Here is a 22,047-nt window from a genome sequence, read left to right as displayed (position 1 = left end):
TCTGGCTGGACTCCACACTGCTCGGGTGTACCATAACCTCTGACCCCGGGGCTCCTGCTGCATAAGGACCCTTATTCCCCAGGCTGGATGACTGATGCTGACCCAGCCCAGGCCATGCTGGACACGACCACCTGACCTCAGGCCGTACCGTGCACAATGACCTCGGTGCTCTCCCGGAATCGCTGGATGCCGTTGTTGGCCTCACACACGTACGGGCCCAGGTCGTGCTGGCTGACGTTGTGGATGGTCAGGATGCTGGAGAGCTCTGTGTGAGTCTGCTGGGAGCGCCGCTCTGGCACCCACTTACCCCGCTCTGCCTGCCCGCGCCCAGAGGAAGCCCAGGGTCAGAGCAGGTGGGCTCTGGCAGAACTGACCACCAAATGCACACACCCCAGCCCAGCCAGTAGTGGCTCCAGAAGCCTCGGACCCAGACCCAGAGTTTTCCTTTGGGTAGGAAAATTCCCCCATCAGACTGGGGCTCCTGGGGCTGCTGGGTCTGCACGTTCTCTACACAGAGGCCAGTGTGTGCCCAGCCAGGGCGGGCATGGACAGTGAGTATGGACACAGGACAGGTGTGGGCAGTGATGGGGACTCCTGGGGACAGTGCGAGCCCAGCCCCTGGCAGGGCTGCTGACTTACCTGCTTTCCTGGATAGTCCCAGTCGAAGGTAACGCCGGAGTTGAACTCGGCCCACACGGTGCAGTTCAGGACCAGCTTCTCCCCAACCAGTAGCTCCAGCGACTTCTTGGGGAACAGCTGGATGTCATAGAGCTCGTTGCCTGGTGACATATGCACAGTGACCCCCACGCCCCTCACAGGATGGTGCACACAGAGTGCAGGGCACAGGACGCCCACTGAGACCAGCCGTGGCACCTATGTGGCACCTACTGCCCCATTCCTGGGAACTGGGGTCCCCATCCTCTTCCTGCAGTCCTCCTCCCAGAACCTCCTCCCTCGCCCTGGGCGGCCCCTACCTGTGATGTGCACGAGGAAGGGATTGGAAAGGAAGGCCTGGCCGCCCCAGGTGGTCTCACACTGCAGGTACAGGGCGTCACGCAGCAGTGGCGTCGGGACCCTCATGCCCCGGCGGTCATCCCACACCACATCCTGCCCATCAGGCCGCAGAGCTGAGCTTTGCTGCAGGACAGGTAGCTGTCAGGGCCTGGCAACTCCCTTCCTCCTGGCCACACCAGTGGCGCCTTTCCAGGGTGGGGAGAGGAGGGCCCAATCCCGGGGTGGGGTGGGGATATGGTTGTACCGAGCGCAGTGTGACGTTGAGGCCGGGGATGGACACCAGGCAGGGCACCCACATGGAGTCCTTCCTATTGACCAGGAGCGTGTCTGGCTTGTTGATGAACGGCTGCTCCAAGTCTGAGAGGAGGGGGAAAGTTGTGCCAGAAGAAGGCAGGGATCAGGGGGCCTCTGCCCAGGTTGGGTGGCAGGGTGGCCCCACGGGGTCAGCAGGCCAGGAGTGGGGGTACAGGTGCCAGCCGTTCCTCTGGGAGCCCAGGCCCTGTGCTTGCTTCCTGGCAGCTGTGGGAGTGGGTGGGGCCCTCACCTCTCACGAACACGTAGGTGCTGGCCGCAGTGGTGCCCTCGATGCGGGCCTTGATGTACTTGTAGTAGCAGCGGTAGCAGCCCGTGTTGTTGGCACGGGCCTCACGCAGCAGCAGCACTTTGCAGTAGGGCCTGGCGTCCGTGCCCTCGCAGTCTCGCACGACCCCCGTGTCCTCGCTGTCCTTATCCTCTGTGGCTGGTGCGTCCTGAGCCCCTGGCCAGGCCCACTCGAGGGGGTGCTGCCCCCTGGCACAGGACATGGGAGGTCAAGAGGGGCCCCAGCTGCAACCCCAGAGCCTCCCTTGGGGGCCAAGCCTTGCCCAGAGCTTGTCTCATCTGGAGGTCAAGACAGCCCAGCATTTGTGCACACACTGTGGACCCAGCCCAGAGGGAGCGCTCCCTGAGCCCCTGGGCCTCTGCCTGGCTCCTGGGCCTGTGTGTGGCAGGATGGCCTGCAGAGAAGCCCAGGCCTCGGATCACAGCTGGGGCTGCAGGGAGGACACCATCTTGGGGCCCGTGTGGGTGACGTAGGTTCAGTGTGGGGTGACCCAAGGTCTACTGAGTGATCTGGGGTCAGTGCAGATGACCTGGCTAGTGAGGGGTGGCCTGGGGTCAGTGTCGGGTAGCCTAGGGGTGGGTGCAGTGCGACTGATCAGTGGTCCATGTGGAATGACAAGGGGTGGGTGCAGGTGCCTTGTCTGCAGCACAGGGCATGGTCTGCCCTCCAGGCACCCACACCCAGGCTCCCTGGGAGCCCCCCTAAGCCTTGAGGCCTCTGCCCTGGGGAGGGGCTGCTATGTGGGTCCTCGGCCACCATCTCCTGCCTCCTTGGCCTGCCAGATGGGAGGGACCCAGGCCCCTGCTTCCCTGACAGGGGGCCAAGTACCTGCAGGAGATGGACAGGCTGTCACTGGAGTCAATGACGTACGTTTCCTCCGTGATGTTTAGGGCCGGGGGGGTCATGGAGTAGCCACTCGCCAGGCCTGGGGTGGGAGACACGGTTAGCGTGGTGCTGGGCTGTGAGTTCACATGACGATGCTGATCGGCCCTGATGGGCCTTCCCTGCCCATGGGCCTGAGCAGCACCGACAACGCTCCAAGACAACTGGGAACCTCCACCTCATGCTGACCCTTGCCCCCTGCCCCCTGCCTCTGGCTGCAGATCAGCCCCAGGCCCAAGTGAGCCCTGACCCAGGCGTGCACAGAACCCTGACCTCTGGCCCCACATGAGCTGAGCTGCCCACATGAAGGCGATGGGAGACCACAGGGCTCGATCTACACTGGGGTGGCCTGGAGTGCTTCACCTTGGCATGGCGACCCCACATGTCTGCGTAATGGCCCTCCTCCTGACCTGCAGACACGGTCACTACCTGTGAGGCGGGCTTGTGCAGCAAAGACCCTCCCCAGACATCAGAACCGATGGCATCTGTTTACCCCTGAAATTCTGCCCTCTTGTGACCAGAATTGCGAACTTGCCCTCTCCCATGTCTCATGGAGTCCACCTCGGTGTCCTTGGCTCCACCAGCGCCCCCTGGCTGCCCCACCTCCTCCAGGCCCCCCCTTCCTCAACCTCCCCATTCTTCCCACAGGGCTCGTCCCCAAACACAGAAATAACTTTGCCTGGCTTGGTGGAAAACCTTCCTGAGGCCCTCCAGGACCCTGGCCTGCTGCCCACACAGCTCCTTGCCCACCATCCTCCTCCCAGCAGGATGGTGCATGTGTGTGTGTCAATACGTGCACATGTGTATGTGTGTATGTATGCGTGTGTGTGCATGTATGCACGTGTCAATAGGTGTGATCTCCATTGTGAGCGTCTGTATCTGTGGGCTTGGAATCCTGTGTTTGTGGGGCTGGTGTGCGAGTGATGGTGTGTGGCTTTGTGTGTGCATGCCAGTGTATATTTTTGACATGTAAGTGTGTGCGTGCACATGGCCTTGTGCATGTGTGGGACCCTGGTGGGGGTGGGAGCAGACCTCGGGGGAGGTCTGGACCTGGAACTCTGGCAGATGCATCCTGCCAGGACCATCCTGAGACAACAGGAAGAGAGGACTGTGTGGCTGGGGGCCCAGGGCTGCGTCCTGTCCCTCCCCCCAAGTCCCTGTTCTCCTGGGGGGGTACAACCCACTCTCTTGCCCCAGGACCAGCCTCCTCCAGTCCCACAGGTCCGGCTCCTCTGCCCTCCGCAGCCCAGCTCCCTGGGCCCAGAGTCCTGCCCTGGCAGCCAATGGGGAGGCAAAGCCTGGGACCCGTCATCGTCATTGGTTCTACACCACCCTGACCCCAAGCTGCCCTAGGAGATGGCACCTGGGCAGCAAACTCTGCACACCAAGAGCTCATCTTGGCATCAGGAGGACAACACAGCCAGCAGCCAGGATCTGGTCCCCACTCCTGTCTCTCCCTGCTGGCCAAACCCTTCGAGGTACCACACTAACATGGGTCAGAGGTAGAAGACTCTCCCTGAGCATCTAGTCCTATTGTACAGACAGGAAAACTGAGGCCCTCCAGCCAGATTGTGCTGCCACCCTCAGAAGGCAGCCCTCGCCTGGCCAGCTGCTGTGACCGCTGCAAGATCCCTCCTTAGCCTGAACTGGGTGGGCCCCCTCCTAGTACTCAGGCTGGTGGCCCTGCCCTGGCCCCAAGGTGGAAAGGCAGCCCTGGGCTCTGTCCCCAGGGGCCTTCTCCATGTGGGCTCTGCCCGCAGGTCCACTCCTCGCCAGGTGGGTGCCCAGCCCTCCAGGCATACCAGCAGGGCCTGGGCACTCTGCAGCCCCCACTGCACACCCTCGGGGTTGCCGGGGAGACAGCTCGGTGCCACAGGAGGAGGCAGCCTCACCAGGGCTGGAGGGAGCTCCCTGGGAGGAGGCTCCCCTTGGGTGGTGGGAGGCCGGAAGGAATCCCTAGGAGGGCACCTCTGAGCTGGACCTTGAGGGAGAAGTAGGATTTTCCAGCAGAGGGAAGTGAATAAACCCACCCAGGCAGACAGCTGGCCTCGAACTACAGAAGAAGGTAGGCTTGGGTTTGGACCTGCGGGAGATGTAAGAACTGGCTTTTGCATGGACCAGTCAGGGGTCAGGCTTGAGATCAGTGAGTGGGCACCAGAGCAGAGGTGTGGTAGCCAGCACCCACCTGCCCTGGGCCTGTGCATGCCTCACGGCGAAGCCTGTGGTGTTGCCCATTGGCCCCCTGGAGGCTGAAAGTCCTCTTCCCTGGGGCGCACATCTGGCACCCTCAGCTATGGAGCTGTGGCAGACATCAGCGCAGCTTCCTTGGGTGGCTCTCCTTTGCTTCCAAGATAAAGCATGGCACACCAGGCCTCTCCCTCTGTCTACTCCCCTTCTCTCCAGCTTCAAATCCTGATGCATCTCTGAGAGGCATGGACCTCTCACCATCATCCCAAAGTGCCAGGCTTTTCACATCTTGAAATCTTTGCCTTCCTTATCTCTTTGCCCAGGACATTTGAACTTCTCTCCTCCCACGGAACTCCCTCTTTAGGGTCTAGTTCATGAGTCCCTTCCCTAGGGAGCAGTCATCATTACTCAGGCAGTGTTAGACTTGGGCTCCTTGGGGCTCCTGGTTAGAACACTTATCATACTGAATTGTGGTTTTCTGGTCATAGCTGAACAGAGGCTGCATTTTATTCATCTTCCTGAGCCCAGTGCAGAGGAGATGAACACCAAAGATTGAGGGGGTGGATTCACGAATGGTAGGATGGATGAGGGGGGATCAGAGGAATAAATGGATGGGTGGGTTGGTGGATAGGTGGAAGGATGAGTGGACGGATGGATGCGTTGGTGGACGTATGAGTGGGTGGGTGGGTGGGTGGATGGGAAATGGAGACTGTAGGAGCTTCCTCTCTAGAGGCTGCCACACCACCACAAGAAGCATCCACATCACTGTACGAAACAGGAGGACCATCCATCATGCTTACTAACCCTTTTACCCTTCTGTGTGAGCCTCTCCTTTGTTGCCACATGTCCTGACTTGCCCCAGTGCCCCCTCTTCCTTTGTTCACTTCCACTGGGCAGCAGACTTCACTGTAGACCTCACTGTCCTCCTCCCTTCTTCCTGTTGGAACTGAAACCTGGCCTTCTGGGGACACCACTGCCCCTGGGGCAGTTACTGCTCTCCACCGAACATGCCAGGCATTGGACAACTCCTCGTGGCCAGCTCCCCTTCTCTGAGGGCACTACCCACTAAAGCTACCATCAGCTGCTGTCCTGGTCACTTCCCTCATTCTCTGCTCCGGGCTCTCCAACCTCTTCCACCCCAACTCAGGCCGTTCTCCATGACTGCAACATCCACATGGAGGACTCGCCAGCACCCTGGCCTTTGCAGTCCTCGTCTCTACTGTCCTCCCCCGTCGCCCCTCAGCCCCTCACTTCCTGGGAACACCCTGGACCTGGTCCTCACCAGCAGCTGCACCATCACTCACTGCCTATCTTCTTGCACTTCTCTGTCCCCATCTCCTCTGCCTCTTGCTAGGTGCCCTTATCCCATCACTGCTAAGTCCTTCAGCTTCATCAAAATTCAGTCCAGGGACCGCCCCCCGCCCCCAATCCCTGCCCTCACCCCTGACCTGGCACAGTGTGGCCTGCAGCTCATGGCCCATCATCCTGATTGTTCCTTTGCCTCTCACCTGCCATCCCCACCCCTGCAGTGCCACCATGTCCCTCAGTGGTGCACTGCTACAGACACAGCCCCAGCCCCGCGCTGCTGCCTCCGCTTTTTTTCCTGTTGACAGACATTACATGGGCCCTTGGGCTGCAGTTCAGGGCATTCCCTCCTCCCTCCCAAAGCCATCCAATGGAGACACCTCATCTTCCCACATCCAAACCCCATGCTCCCAGCCTGGGCCCTGGAAACCTCTGACATTCCTGCTCCCAAGGCCAAGCCCTCCATCCTGCCAGGGATCCCAACTCCCTGGACCAGACTCCTGCAGACAATTCCTTTCTTTTTTGATCACTAGTCTTTCTCTATGGAATCATCTCCTATCTTATAAACAAAACCCTCAACTCCTTGACCCCATATCCCCTTCCAGGCACTGTCCCCTTTCCTACTCCACTTCATAGCAAGAGCTCTGCCCACTGTGCTTCTCCTCTACCCACTGAGATGAAGCCCCCTCCTCCGCTTCATGGAGCCGCTGATCAGGGCTTCCCGTGACCTCCATGCTGCAGGACCAATGGGCGCTCAAGGGCAGGGAGCAGAGCTGTTACCTTCTCTGCTGCCTTCTGTGAGCTCTCTCTCCCCCATCTTCCTCCTTCCCCTCTGCCCACCACCAAACATTGTCACTCCTTGCTCTCTCTTCTCCACTGGTCTTTCTCCTAAGTGTCCAGATACCTGCAAAATCTCTACCTCCTGCCCAGACCCCATCTCTCAACTTGGGCCTTAAGTATCCAGCTGCCATTGCGCTTGGCCACCCCACAGACACCAGAGGTCCACATTACCAATGCTGAGCTCCAGTGTTGGATGGATGGATGGATGGATGGATGGAAGGATGGCTAGCTGGATGGACAGACAGATGGATAGAGGGATGGAAGGATGAGTGGATGTATGGTTAGATGGAAGGACAAGTGGACAACAGACAGACAGAGGATGGATGGATGGATGGCTAGATGGAAGGAAGGATAGCTAGATGGAAGGACAGACAGACAGGGAGATGAATAAAACGATGGACAGATGGAGGGATGGATGGAAGGATGGGTGGATGGACGGATGGATGGAGGATGGACAGAAATGGAAGGAAGGAAAGAAAGACGGGTGGATGGGTAAATGGACTGATGGGTGGGTGGATGGCTGACTGGCTGGCTAAAAAGACCTCTGACGTCTTCCTTTGGGTTGGAAGTGTGTCAGATCCTGCCATTCCTTTGAAAAGCTGTTCCCAGTTTCACAGGTCAGGCTCCCTGGTGACGGCGTGTACCCCATGCTGCTCAGAGGCTGGGGCAGATTCAGGCAGGAGGGCTGCCATGCCCAGAGGCTCCATGCTGCCCAGCCCCCACCTGTAGCTCGGAACAAGGCGCATCCTTCCTGCCTGGTTGTTGTCTGTCCCTGCTGTCCTTCCTTTCGCAGCAGGAAGCGCTGTCATCCTGGCCTCTGCCGCACTCCCCCCTGCCTTCCTGTTCCTGGCCCCGGAACTGGCTTCTTCCTTCCCCTGGCCCACAGCCCCGGCCCCCTAGCCTGCAGCAGAGTGTCAGGGCAGGCGCCGGGCTGAGGTCAGCGAGGCCAAAGCACACACCTCCTCTTCTCTCTGTTGTCAGCAGCCTTGGGCCTCAGGGACCCTGGCCTCAGCCTCCGGTGGCTGACTGTGGGAGCAGCACACACGGGGCCCAGTGAGGGGTGGACAGGAGGGGAGGGAAGCCCCACGGGTTAGGCATGGCCTGGTAGTCACTGCCTCAGACTCTCACAACAGCCAGGGAGAGAGGGAGGGATCATGAGCACAGTCAGCAATGAGGAAACTGAGGCTCCAGGTCCCCCAGCAGTGGTGGCTGGGTAGCTGTGCAGGAGCCCAAGTCTGGCCAAGTCCAGGCCTGACCCTGTCTGGGGCCCAGACCTCACATCCCTCCATCCCTTTCTTTCCCATTGTCACCTGGACTGCTGGCCTCCCCGCCTCCCTGCTACCCAACAGCCTCTTTCCTGGCCTCCAATCTGTCCTCAGCCCAGAGGGGCATTGTGGCCTGAGGACACCTTCACTGGCTCCAATTGTCCATCTGGAGTGGTGCATGCCATTGGCCTGGCCTCCAGGGTGGTGCCCCCCACAGGCCCCGCCCTCCTGGCCAGCTTCACTCGCAAGGCTCCTGCCACAGCTAGTGTCCACCTGCTGAGCACACCAAGCCATCACCCACCTCCCTGCCCAGGCTCAGACTTGTCCTTTGTCCTTCCCTGCTTTCCATGCTGGTGAACTGTTGCTCCTGCTCAGGCCTGTGCAGCCTGCTCAAGCCCTGAGGCTGAGGGTATCGCTTCACCCTGGCCCTGACCCACCGCAAGGGGAGTGTTTGTGTCATCAGCTGGCTCCTGGGGGCCAGGATGTCATTGGCTTATTGCTCTGTCCCCAGGTCCAGCACAGTCGACCCAGGGATGACGTCCTGATGGTTGGGGAGTTCAGGGGTGCCCCTCCATGCTCTGGCAGAGTGTAGCAAGAGAGCCCCTGCACTTGACAAGTCCTTCCTGTAGGCTCTGTTGTGGTCACCCTGAGGCAACAGGGCTGTGTGGCAGTCCTGCCAGTCTGACCCACACTCTCCTTAGCACCTGTGCTCAGGAGGACAGAGGCAGCAGAGGCCAGGCCTGTGGCTGCAGACTGGGGCCAAGCTGAGTGGAAAGCATGTGGGGCAGCAGCCAGGTGAGGCTGGGCTTGGGGTCTTGGTGGCCCTGTCCCAGGGCTGTAGAGTAGGGGAGACTTGCTCCAGGGCCTTCTCCCTTCACTCTTGGGGCCAGGCCTATGCAGAGACGTGGCGGGAGGTGCAGGGGTGTTCTGTCCTAGAGTCCCCCACAACTTCCCTGGCAGCCTCTATGCCCCCAGAGGTCAAGGGCCGGTCAAGAGGCCGTCAGTCCCCCACCCCCTACCCTGCAGGAATGACACGGCTGGGGTGGGAGGGGCTCTTCTGGGTGTGCCTGGAGCCCCCTGAGGCCGGCTGCAAGTCCCACAATGCCACTCTCTGGCTGTATGACCTTGGGCAAGTCCCTTCCTCCCTCTGAGCCCCAGTCTTCCCACTTGTGAAATGACAACTGTCCCCAGGATTACCAGGAGCCACACATGACAAATAAAATAATATCACATCAGGAATCATGGTAAAAATAAACTGTTGCTGGCTCATGCACACTGAGCCCTTTGCTGTCACCTGCCTGCTGAGTGCTGTGCGTGTCACAGCTGTTGCCTCTTACTGTGACCCTGTGCCGTGGTCACGGTGTGGAGTGAGAGGTGAGAGCAAGTCTTGCCGGTGGGAAAGGTGTTCACGTGAACTGGAATGGGCTTTGCAGACTGAGCGGGAGGGAGCTTACTGGCCCAGGAGAAAGGCACGAAGGGCAAAGGAACTTGTGCAAAGACCAGAGTGCAGGTGCACTTGGGCCATCAGGTAGATGGAACAGATGGAAAGTGGTGTGGGGCAAACCGGTACTCCCAGTAATAAAAGACGCTCATATGCTTTGACCCCCAAATTCTGCTTACCCCAATACATCCTGTTATGCCAATAATAGCAAACACATATTTAGCACTTTCCGTGTATGAGCACAGCCCACACACTTGTACATACCACACTCCTCTATGCCCATGAGGAGGTACAATTCTTGTCATTTGGCAGAAGAGAAAATTAAGGCTCAGAGGTTAATTTGCTAGTCAGAGATTACCTTTGGGAAACAAGATTATGGGAAGCCGCTGTTTCCTCTATACATGTCTACATTATTTGTATCTTGCAGTTTACCAAATATAAAGCTCTGTAAACACTGCTCTCCCTCCTGCTAGGTTCGCCATCCTAGTGGCAGTCACCTACCTCCATTCACTCCCCATGGCCAGCTCCTCACCGAGTCCTGTCCACCCTCAGAGCCAGCACCAGAGGCAGGGCCAGGTGCTCGTCTCCCTGCCGCCCTGGCCCAGCACTGTCCACGCACAGCGCTGAGACACCTCACAGGGGACCCCTCAGGCCAGAGCCACTGCGAGACAGGCCGGGGCTGCCCCTCCCCAGGTCCCTCCACTCCACCTCGCTCTCTGGCTAGCCTCAACGTCCTCCCACTGGCTCACCACACCAGGGCCTCCCCACTGGCCCAGCCCTCACTCACTGCTCAGATATCTTTCTAGAACACAAGTCCCTCTCTGGCCTAAAACCCTTCCTGGCCTCTCTGCTTCAGGGAGGTGGAATTCGAGTTCCTCACATGACCCCCCCAGCCAGCCTCATCTCCCACCTCCCTGCCACCTGCCTGGTGCCTGCTTCAGCTGCAGAGTCGCAGACTGAGGCCCCCTCCTCGGGGGCCCCCACACGTTTCCGCAGCTCCAGCTCCATGCAGTGGGTGGCTCGTTGCACTGGATGGGTCCTCAATGCAAGGACGCAGGCTTACGCTCACCTTTTCATGGGGGCATAGCCAGTGTGGGAGTTGGTCTGTGATTGCCCCTGCCTGGCTCTGAGGATTCAGGGAACAGAGGGACATCACTCAGTGCGTGGCAGGTGTGGAGGTGAGGGACGGAGGCACGCATGTCCTTCACTGAGGGAGGCACACCAGCCAGGGGTGGACCTGGGGGAGGCGGCGAGTGTGTGGGGCACGCTGCTTTTGAAAGGTCTCGGGGACGGCAAGGTAAAAATGTCCACGAGGTGGTCAGGAATTTAGGAGCCCAAATGCCCACCTCTCCAGAGCTTTCCCTGGGGAATGCCGTGCCTGCCCCTTCTTACCCCGTTGGCCCCATGCCGTCTGGGACCAGGCACCAGATACCTGTCACCTCCCTCAAAGCTGCTCGAGCACCTAGTGAGCCATTCACCCTCTGCATCAACTTCCTAATCTCCAGAACGGGCACAACAGGCTGATGACACAGGGTGAAGCCTTCATGCACCCTAGTGTGAAGCAGTTTGATTAAGCATTTCACATCGAGGTGTGGCTCCTGCGAGGTGCTCCCCATGTGCCAAGTGTGTGTGTGTGTGTGTGTGTGCACGCACGCTGCTTAATACAAACGAGTTTCCATTTGGCAGAATTCAGGGTAGCTTTGAGGATGGTGCTTTAGGTTGGGTGCGGGTAAGAGCTTCCCCCATGCCCCATGAAAGCCTGGACCTCCGCTCCTGGGGACACAGCGGGGGGGTAAGAGGCCCCTCCCACCCTAGGAGACCCCTCCCACTTGGAGCAGCACCACCCTCTGCCTACAGTTCTTGGCAGCCTCCCCAAGGGCAGGGTGAAGGGCAGAGCGTATGTGGAGCAGGAGGAAGGTCATGCACTGAGGCTGGGGTGTGTGGTGGGTGCAGGCTAGGTGGACATGGGGCTAAGGATGCCCTTGGGCCCCCAGCAGGAAGAGCCAGTACCACCAGCCCTAGAAGCAGGTGCTTATCACTGAGGGGCTGCTGAAGGCTCACATCTGTGTTTTAGAGGGGCCCTGCTGGGGCAGCAAGGAGGCAATTTCTGGAAGCAGGGAGCAGTGGTGAGGCTGCATGGGAACCAGGGCTGCCTAATTACCCCCGGGAAAAGGCGGGGGCACCCTGGCAGATGCTGAGCTCCGAGCATAGTGCAGCTTTAGGTGCAGCCAGCTGTGCCAGGCAGCTGCCCTGGCCTGCCTTGGGTCAGGGCTCTGCTCCGTGGCAGGAGGACAGGCGGTGTTATCAGACGGCCCAGCTGGCTCAGAGGTGGCCCCCAGCGCTGCTAAATCTGGGCTGTGGGCTCCTGCCGCAGGAAGAGGGAAACGCAGGCAGGATGTCCTCTCCTGTGGCCGACAAGTCCTTTCCCATGAACCCCTGCTGACCTCGCTGGCCACGTGGCGGGGCTCCCCCGCTCGCCACCCTGACCGGCCTGCCCGTGGGACCACCCACACCCCAGCCTGACCTGGGGGTGGGGGTAGCCTGGGGCGCGGGAGCCAGGTGGGGGCGTGCCCGCTGTCTGCCCCCCAGCCTCAGCCACTAGCAGTGAATGCCCGCACCTTCCTGCTCCCAGACTTCTCCCTTCAGAACGACCGGAAAACTGAGATCCCAGAGGAAGCCAGTGTCTGAAAAGCATCGAAACTCAGGAATCCCTGGCTCCAGCTGGACACGTCGGCCGTGTCTCACTCAGAGGTCAGTGCAGGGAGTGTGAGAGGCTCTCTGGCCCTCTCTCCCTGCCCACCCCCTCTCTGAGGGGCATCTCAGAGGCTGTGGGGCACAGGCTAGGCCCTGGAGGAGAGAAATCTGCCACGTGAAGGAAAACGTCCAAACGACAGCATGAGGGATGTAAGGTAGATGTAGAGAAGAACTTTCCCTTACGTCTAAGACTCCACTCAATTTCCCTGGGTTCCCTGACTGCCCTCCACCCCATCTCACTCAAATGCTCCCAACTTTCCTCCTTCCTTTTTTGGCCTCATTTCACCAACCAGAGCCTCCCAGGCAATCCCACGGGACACCCCACCTGGAAGGGCTGCCTCCCCAGCGCAGCACCTCAGCCTTCCCCACGTCTGCCCCTCCTCCCAGGGTGCCATCTGGTAAACAATATCTCATCATCCAGTCGTTGCTTAAGCCGGAGACAGGCACTAGCCCCTCTCCCTGCCATCCCCGGGCACCGCCGCGTCCTCCCCTGGCGTGTCTCCTGGCTTCACCCACAGCCTCCCTGCTGCAGGCTCCCATCTGGTCTTGCCCCTCTGGCAATGCCTTCAGGGGACCTAACCAGGCGGTTCCCTGCTCAGAATCGGGTGTGCTGCTGGCTCCTGCCACCTCTGCCTGCCTCGTCTCCCCCCAGATTCTAGCCTCATCTGACCACCCACATGTCCCTCACACCTTCTGAACTCTCCTGCCTCCGGGCCTTCGAGAGGCTCTTTGCCTTACCTTGAATTCCCTTCCCTGCAGTCCGCAGACCCCTCCAGGAAGCCCCGAGCTGGAAGCAACACCACCTTCCTGTGCAGCCTGCAGCCACCAGCTGGGCCTCACTGGAGTCACTGAGGACTTTCATCCCTGGGCCACAGATGTCCGATGCCATGTCTGTGTCCCTGCTAGCTTGGCACTTAGGAAGCCCCTGCAGGATGGGGCCCAAATGCCCTCTGAGCCGCCCTGAGCAGGCATCATAGCTTGTGACTTGCACAGGACTGCGGTCCCCTTCCCTGGGTCAGGGTGCCACTGCTTGGGGGTCAGGGTGGGGATGGCACAGCAGGGAGTTGGCTAGACAGTCCCGTTGTTACACCTCTTGGCCAGTCCGGCACCTGGTGGTGTGGGCACTGGGCCCTGGGGAGGCAGAGAGCCCTTCAGTCACAGTGACTCCGTGCCTCTGGCATGGTGGGTGCGTGAACAGCACCTGCATTTGAGTCCCTAGGGCCCTGAGCTGGGCCAGTGGTCTACAGGCACCAAGTAAGGTGGGCCCAACCCCCACACCCTGCCTATACTGGCTTACATCCCTGCCTACCTCTACACCTCTGTCCACACCTGGGCCTGGCTCGGGGTGAGAAGCGGGGACCGCGGAGAGCTGGGATGGCCATGTATGACTCAGCCCATGGCAGGGGCCAGCGTCCTCAGGCCAGGCCAACCCACCTACCCAGCAGTCACCTTCTTCCCCTGCATGTCCCTGAATCTCTTGCGGTTGACCTCTGCCACCTGCCCTCTACAGGGACACTGCCAGGGCAAGGTTTTTGGAAGTGGACTTGGACGTGGAGCCGTGAAGTCCAGGCAAGCACAGCCCCTCAGTGCTTGCCAGCCTGTTGCACTGCTACACAAGGGAAAACTGAGGTGCAAGGAGAGGAAGAGAGGGGCTGGGTAGAACTGGGACAAGAGTCTGGCTCCAGCATAGACAGCACGCCTTCAGGGCCCCAGGCTTCTCTCCTGCCAGTGCCTGGCCTCCCACCCTGGCTGCGCTGACACCTGACTGCACTGAAGTGTTTATGCTCCTGCGCCAGCATCCCCCATCAGGCTGGGGCTTCTCTCGTCCTCCTCAGCCCAGCAGTGGGTGGAGCAAATGCATGGCTCAGAGAGGGTGGCCATAGTCTTCTTTTAGGCATCTGCCATCAGCCATGCCCTGGTCCAGCCAGGGCCACCCCCTCCACAGGCCCCCTCAGCTAACATCCTCTCTCTTCCCCTTCACTGCCCGACTTTGATAAGAATCACCTGCACTCACCAGAAGCCTGGCCACAGCCCCCTTTCCTCCTCTACCTCACACTACGCTCCAACTGGGAGCACCAGGACACCAGCCCCTCCTGGTTCTCCTTACATCCTGCAGAATGTTCCCCATCTCCCTGGAAGCCTCTCCTTCTCTAGCCCACTCCCTGGGTGGGGGGTTCCATCCTGGACCTTTTGCTCTGCTCCCTCTCCAGCTTCCCAGCCCAACCCCCTTCTTGAGCCTCAGACACTACACCCAACTGCCTGCTGGATGTCTCCTCCAACCAGGGCCCCGTTCACTTCTCTCCCCACGCTCATTTAGTCACTTAACAAACACATACTGCACCTGTGAAAGCCTGGCCCTGGGCTGAGTGCAAGGGAGCAAGGAAGGGCCAAGGCGCAGTCCCGTTGCTCAGACCTGCCCCGACTTGGATGCCCCGACAGATGTCCTCCTCCCTCTTTCCCTTAGGTCCATCTACACCTCTCTCACCTCCCCTGTCCTCAGCCCTTCAGCCCGTCAAGGCACAGAGAACAGGGTTCTGTTATCCCAAAGACCTTGGGTTGACCACTTCCCTCACTATTGGCCTCCTGGGGACCTTGGGGAAATTACTTATGTCCTTGGCCTGAGCTTCCTCACCTGTAAAATGGGTCTAACACTCCACTGTGTGGATTAAGAGATGAAGCATGTAAACCAACACTGAATGCACACAGTGTCTCCCAGCACTCCTCCTCAGCCACTGGGGACCCATGACCCTCCCTCCACCCTCTGATTTTTCCAGGAGCGCCAGATCTTGCGTGGACTTCCAGCTCATCCTCACCTAACCCCAGATGCTTTATCCGTGACGTCTCCATCCAACCATACCCCACTGCTCCCTCGGTCATCTCCCACATTCTCTTCTCTCCAACTCCAAAGCAGCGGCAACCTCCAGGCACATGCCCATCAAAAACTGGACCCTGCCTCTCCTGTGCTTAAGACTCTCCGTGGCAGCCCCTGCCTTATGGTCTAGGCTCCTCAGCTCGGCTTTCAAGGCCCCTGCCCCCTCAACTACGGGGAGCGCCAGCCTTCTGCCTCTTTTGCCACGTTGATCACTCACGAGTTGCCGGCTCAAGATTCGCCTCAAGTTCCAACACGCACCTGCGCCCCATCTGCCCAACGGCGCGCGTCTCCCGCGGTCCCCCAGCCCCTGCCTCCTCAGTCCCTGGCCTGGGGCAGGTGGACGCCCGCCCGGAGCGCCCTCTGGGGGACCGACCTCGAGCGCAGACGGGAGGCCTCGGGAAGTGCGCACCAGGTCTGGGCCCTGCGGGTATTGCCGCCTCGGCGCCCGGGACAGCTCCGGTGCGCGCGGCGCCGGGACTCCGCGGGGAAGCGAGTGCGGAAGCGGAGGATCCAGGCTGACGATGCCGCGCGCCAGGCCTGGCTCCAAGGGAGCTGAGCCACAGAGGTGGCGAGGTCGTGGACCCCGAGCACTGTCCCTGCGCTGCGGTGCAGCCCCGTCGCCCCGTCCCCGACCTGGCTGCAGTCCCCGCCGCCCTGGACTCATCCCCGCGGGCCCGGGCCCGACCTGCCGTGCCCAGCCCGGTGTCCGTACCCCTGGCACCCGGTCCTGCCTCCCCTGATGCCCCACGCTCCCGGGGGCCCTGTACCCCGCCCATCCCCAGTCGGCGCGGTCCCACCACTCGCCCCGGGAGTGCGTGCCCCCTCGCGGCCAGCTCCGCCTCGGCGGGCGGCGGGCTCACCTCGCTCGCCGTCGAGCAGTCCGAGGCAGAGCCACAGGCGCAGGCACAGCGCCGCGCCCCGCTGCATCTCCGGCCGCCGCGCGCGGGTCGGACCTCCGCGGCGCGGCTCGGGCTCCGACTGTGGGCGCTCGGCGCGGGCGGGGCGGGGCGGGGCGGGGCCCCGGGGGCGGGGCCAGGTGCCTCGGGCCGCCCCCCGCACCTCTCTGTCCCGCCCCCAGCGGAGGGAGTCCCAGTGCGGAGGACAGCGTGCGGGCTCCGCGCCTCCGCGACGAGGCTGGTCCGTGTCCGCCCCGCGGGTCAGCGGCCGCCCTCGAGCCGCCGTGGCCGCTCCGGGGGGCGGAGAAGGCAGGTACCGCGCCAGGCCTTCTTTGTGCGCTGAGAAGAGAAATGAGCCCCGCGGTCAAGGTTGGACAAAGTATGGCAGCACGAATTTTTGTGTAATTTCCTCGAATCAATAAATACTACAATTAAAGTAAGGAAAACCCCCCCACAAATATAACTTAAAAATTGCACTATGTCATATCTTTGAGAACATTCGGCAAACATTATCTGACCACCTACGTGGTGCGGATGGAGGTTGCACCCTTGAGCCGGGCACCCATATGGCCAACCTCCACCCTGCAGGCAGGGCCTCCTCTTTACATCCCCCCACAAATAGTTTAGCGTTGAGCTCATTCATAAGTCCTTTTATCAGGTGACACTTCACTCCCTGACTTGGCAGTCCTCTCACAGACTTCCTTTCTCTTTTCAGTTCTGTCTCTAGAATTTTCCTATTTAAAAATAAATCCCGTGACGATGACTCTCTTCCTCCCCTGCTCTTATTCTATTTCACTCGCACTTTTCCCATCCCCCAGCCCCCAGAAAGAGTCGATCCACCCTTGCCAAAAACCGTTGTTGATAACGACCATTGCCAACTCTCGAGTGCCGCTGAGAATTGAATATCTTGTTACGTTGGAATCACAAATAGGTGGGGATGGTTCGGATGATTGAATAAATGATGTTGGGGAAGCCAGGCAACCAAATAATAAATGAAGTTAGATTTTTTCTCAACCACCTATTTGTTTTCTTACAATATTTTTGTTTCAAAATTAAAAAAAATTGTATGCAATGGAAAGTTGAAATGGAAAGTATATATCAATGTATTATAAATGTAAAATTTAACTCAAACACCTGTGTTTCCACTCTACCTAGGTCAAGGGGCATAGAATGGCACTAGCTTTCTAGAAGCACCCCCTTTCCCTTCTCGAACCCCTCTGTAACCCCCAAATCCTGGCTTTATCAATTCCCTACTTTTCTTTATCATTTTATTACCCAAGTATATGTTTTGTTTGTTTTTAACCTTTATTTAAATAGATTCATCCCGTATGTATTCTTTTGTGAGATTCATCTGTACTGGCACGGTGACCCGGACTTTGCTCATTTTCGCTGCAGCGTCGTCTTCCACTGTGCGGCTCACCGCGACTCTGCTGTTGATGGCAGCTTGAGTGGTTACCAGTTTCCAACTTTTGCTGCTACGAACACTCCTGTATATGTTTCTTGGTGTACCTGTGCCCTCTTCTCTAGGGTACGTGTGTCTAGGAGTGAAATTGCTAGGTCATAGAATGTATCTTCAACTTTGTAGACAGTGCCCGCAACTTTTTCATTATTTTTTCCTTTTTGCACTCTATAGCAATGTAACTACTTCCCTGTGCGCCACATCTTCACTGACACAGTATTGTCAGTTTTGCTTTTTACATTTACCTATTCTAGTTGGTTTGTAGTGGCATCGCATGGTTTTCATTAGCTTTCTCCTAATTACTGTTGAGGTTGAGCACATTTTTATAATTGGCAGTATGGATTTCAAGTCTTTTGCTCTTTACCCCCCGCCCCGCGTTGTCTTCATATCTGGAAGCATAAGTCCTTCCAACTTATTTTCCAAAAGTGACTTTGCAATTCTTCACAATTTGCATCTCTGTTTAAGTTTTCAACTCATTTTGTGAGTTTCCACACGCACATGATACACTGGGATTTGATTGAGGGTATAATAAAATCTGTGACCAGTTTGGGGGAAACTGACATGGTATAGCTCTCCATTTTGAGTTTTTAAAAAATTTCTATCTATAATTCTTTTTATTAAACAATTTTTTATTAATTAGTTTTATTGTTTTCTGTGTAGAGTTCTTGGACATTTTTTGTTAGATTTATTCATAGATATTTAATATTCTTATGCTATTGTAAAGGTATCATATGTTTATACTTCATTTAATTGTTTATTCATTAATTGTTTATTCGTTGTATATGAAAATAGAATTGATTTTTAAAAATCAGGTGGTTTGTTTTCTTGCTACTGAGTTTTTAGGATTCTTTATATATTCCAGATGCAGGTCCTTTATCAGAAATACGATTTGCAAATATTTTCTCCCAGGCTGTGAGCTGTCTTTTCATTCTCCTAACAGTCTCTTTTGAACAGCCAATCCGTAATTTTGGTGAGGTCCAGTCTGTGACTTTTCCTGCGGTGGACTGCGCTTTGCCTGGTGGCGTCACGGCTGCTGCGGCTGCCTTCTGATTAGCGTTAGCGTGGTGTATCTTTTTACAACCGTTTACTTTTCACCTATTTGTGTTTTTATATTTCAAGTGTCCTTCTTATAGGCTGCATGGAGTTGGGTCTTGCTTTGCTATTCAATTGGACAATTTCTGCCTTTTAATTGAGGTGTTTAGTCCACTTACGTTCAAAGTGATTGTTGACGTGGTCGGGTTTAAACTTGTCATCTTGCTAATTGCATCCTATTTATCCCATCTGTTCTTTGTTCCCTTTTTCTTCTTTCCCTGTCTTTTTCTTTTTTGACTTGAGTATTTTTTATGGTTTCATTTTATCTCCTTTGTTGGCTTATTAGCTATATTTCTTTGTTTTCTGACTTGAGGGTTTATGGTGTACATCTTTAACTCGTAATAGTCTACCTTCAAGCGATAACACACCACTTCACATATCGTATAAAAACTTTGCAGTAGTTTACCTCCGTTTCTCCCTCTGAGCTTTTCTGTCATTGTTGTCATTTATTTTATTCGTCCATATCATAAATCCCATAAATCCCACAATACGTTATCCTTACTTTTGTTTAAGCAGGCACTTATCTTTTAAAGACATTTAAATAATAAGAAAAATGTTGTCTATTTATCACTTTTGATCTCATATTTTCATCAGGTATCATTTTCCTTTGTGTGGAGGACTTCTTTTACTATGTTTTTTTAGTGTGGGTCTGCCAGTGATGAATTTTCCCGGCTTCTATGTATCTGAAAAGTCTTTATTTTTCCTTCTCTCTTCTTTTAGGACTCTGATGACAAGAATATTAGATTACTCAATATTGTCCCATAGTTTTCTGAGACTCTCTTCATTATTTTTAATCTTTTTTTTTTTTTTAAAATTGTGGTAAAATACACATAACAGAAAATTTACCACTGTAACCATTTTTAAGTGTCCGGTTCAGTGGCATTAAGCACATTCACACTGTTGTACAACCATCACCTCCATCCATCTGCAGACCTCCTTTCATCTTGGAAAACTGACACTCTGGACCCATTCAACAATTACTCCCCAACCCTCCCTCCCCTAACTCCTGGCAACTGCCGTTCTGCTTTCTGTCCCTAGGAATTTGACTATTCTAGGTACCTCATGTAATTGGAATCATACAACATTTGTCGTTTTCTAATTGACTTATTTCACCTAGCCTAATGTCTTCAGAGTTCATCCATGTTGTAGCATGTGTCAGAATTTCCTTCCCTTTAAGGCTGAATTTTATATATATATATATATATATATATCTCACACATTTTGTTTAGCCATCCATCTGTCGACATACACTTGGGTTGCTTCTACCTTTTGGCTATTGTGAATAATGCTGCTATGAACATGGATGTGCAGATATCTTTGTATCCCTGACTTTAGTTCCTTTGGGTATGTACCCAAAGGAATTGCTGGATCACATGGTAATTCTATTTTTAATTTTTTAAGAAACTTCCATGCTGTTTGCACAGCAGCTGTACCATTTTTCACTCCCACCAACAGTACACAAGCATTTCCATTTTTCCACATCCTTGCCAACACTTGTTGTTTTCTGTTTTTTTCCTGATAGTAGCCATGCCAATGAGTGTAAGGTACTATATTCTTGTGGCTTTGTTTTGCAGTTCCCTAATGATGAGTGATATCAAACATCTTTTCCTGTGCTTATTGGCCATTTGTACACCTTCTTTGGAGAAATGTCTATTTGAGTACTTTGTCCATTTTAAAAATTGGATTTTTTTTCTTTTAGCCTTTTTTCCTAGTGTGTTTCAGTTGGATAGTTTCTATTCCTATTTTTCAAGTTCCCTGTTTTTCCTTCTGCTAATCTGCTATTAAGCCCTTCCAGTGAATTTTTATTTCTGATATTATAGTTTTTAGCTCCAGGATTCTGTTTGATCTTTTTATATATCTTCCATTTCTATGCTTATTGTGTTTATTTGTTTTCTTTTAAAATTCTTCAACATATTTATAACTGTTTTAAAGTTATTGCCTGCTAATTCCAGCATCTCTCTGCTACATAGGTTTGCTTCTGTTGGCTGTTTTTTCTTTTGGTTTTGTATCACATTTTCCTGCTTCTTTGCATGTCTAGTAGTTTACACTGATGAATGTCTGGGTTTGTTATCTTCCTTCAGAGGGCGCTTGTGTTTGTTCTGGCAGACAGTTGAGTTACTTGCAGATTGGCTGGTTTCTTTTGACACTGTAAGCCTCCTGCTGAGCCTCTCTTCATCGGGGGTTTGTTCCGAGGGCCTTGAGTGTTCTGCAGGTCTCCATTCTGGCTGTTGCTGCCAGTCCTTGTGTGTTCTGGGAGGTGCTCAGCCTGCAGGCCTCGGCCAGCCTCTCGGAGCTTGGCCTTGTGCAATGGCAAACACAGCTTAGCACTCAGCAAAAACGTAAGGGGCCCATTCATAGATTTCTGGAGTGCTTTTTCTGTATAACTCACTCTTGTCCTGTGTCTTATACCACACACTCCAGCTGCATTGGCCTCCCTAATTCTGGGGTCTGTTTTTTCAACTCAGCAGGTCTACCATGCTTTATTTGGGTTTCCTATCCTTATGCCATGATCTAGAAAGTTGAAATTTGTAGGACTTACCTGGCCAGAAAGTTGAAATATTTATAGAACTCACTTAGCTTGTTGTCCAATATTTGAGAAGCATTGTTTCACATCTTTTGACCAGTTTTCTAGTTGTTTATGGTGGGAGGGAAAATTTGTCATGCTGAAAGTTAAAGTCTTCTCATTTTGATTGAATTTGCATTTATATGTGTGTTGGTTAGCTGGATATTCTCTGTTTTGAAGTATCTGTTCAATTCATTTGCCTGTTTTTTATTTGATTGCCTTTTTTTTGTTAATCTGTAGAACTTCATTATATATTCCAGCTACAAATCCTTTGATGGGCATATGCATTGCATAAATCATCTACTCAGTGATTTGCCTTTGCATTGTTTTAATGCTATCTTTGATAAATGGAAGATATTATTTTAAATATAGTACATTTTATAATTTTTTACTTTTTTGCATCATTTTTTGGTGTTCTATTCTAAAAATTTTCTTACTCCAAAGTCATAAAGATATTCTCCTCCACTTTTTTCTAAAGATGTTTGTTTCCCCTTTCATATTTAGATTGGCAATCCATCTAGAATTAATTTCTGTGTATGGTGTAAGGTAGGTTTCAATGTTCATTTTTTCATGTTGCGATTTAATTGACTTAAAGTATAAATTATAAGGTATAATTTATTGAAGTAACCAGCCTTCTCCCACTGCGTTGCAGAGGCACATTTGTCATAAACTGTGTTAGCTTGAATGGATGGATGTGTTTCTGAACTGTGATGTATCATTTGTCTACTTGCCTATTCTTGTCCCATTACTACACAGTTGTAATTACTGTGGTTTTATAATAACTATTTTTTTGTGTGTGTGAGGAAGATTGGCCCTGAGCTTACATCTGTTGCTAATCTTCCTCTTTTTGCTTGGGAAGATTGTCACTGAGCTAAC

The 22,047-nt window shown here is 54.8% G+C and overlaps 1 protein-coding gene across 1 annotated transcript in view; it reads right to left on the bottom strand.

Annotated features, from left to right (window-relative positions):
• Positions 1-16,272, bottom strand: part of FLT4 (fms related receptor tyrosine kinase 4) — a 40,076-nt gene extending 23,804 nt beyond the window's left edge. Inside the window, 7 exon segments of the mRNA XM_046668082.1 lie at positions 149-317; positions 640-779; positions 975-1,137; positions 1,259-1,371; positions 1,559-1,803; positions 2,444-2,540; positions 16,022-16,272. Coding sequence (XP_046524038.1) covers positions 149-317; positions 640-779; positions 975-1,137; positions 1,259-1,371; positions 1,559-1,803; positions 2,444-2,540; positions 16,022-16,088 — 994 coding nt within the window. The 5' untranslated portion in view covers positions 16,089-16,272.
• Between the last annotated feature and the right edge of the window lie 5,775 nt (positions 16,273-22,047).

The sequence above is a fragment of the Equus quagga genome, chromosome 7, assembly GCF_021613505.1.
Source record: "Equus quagga isolate Etosha38 chromosome 7, UCLA_HA_Equagga_1.0, whole genome shotgun sequence".
Classification (NCBI taxonomy): Eukaryota; Metazoa; Chordata; class Mammalia; order Perissodactyla; family Equidae; genus Equus; species Equus quagga.
The sequence above is the reverse complement of the archived record's forward strand: the minus strand, read 5'-3'. Positions and strand labels throughout refer to the sequence as shown.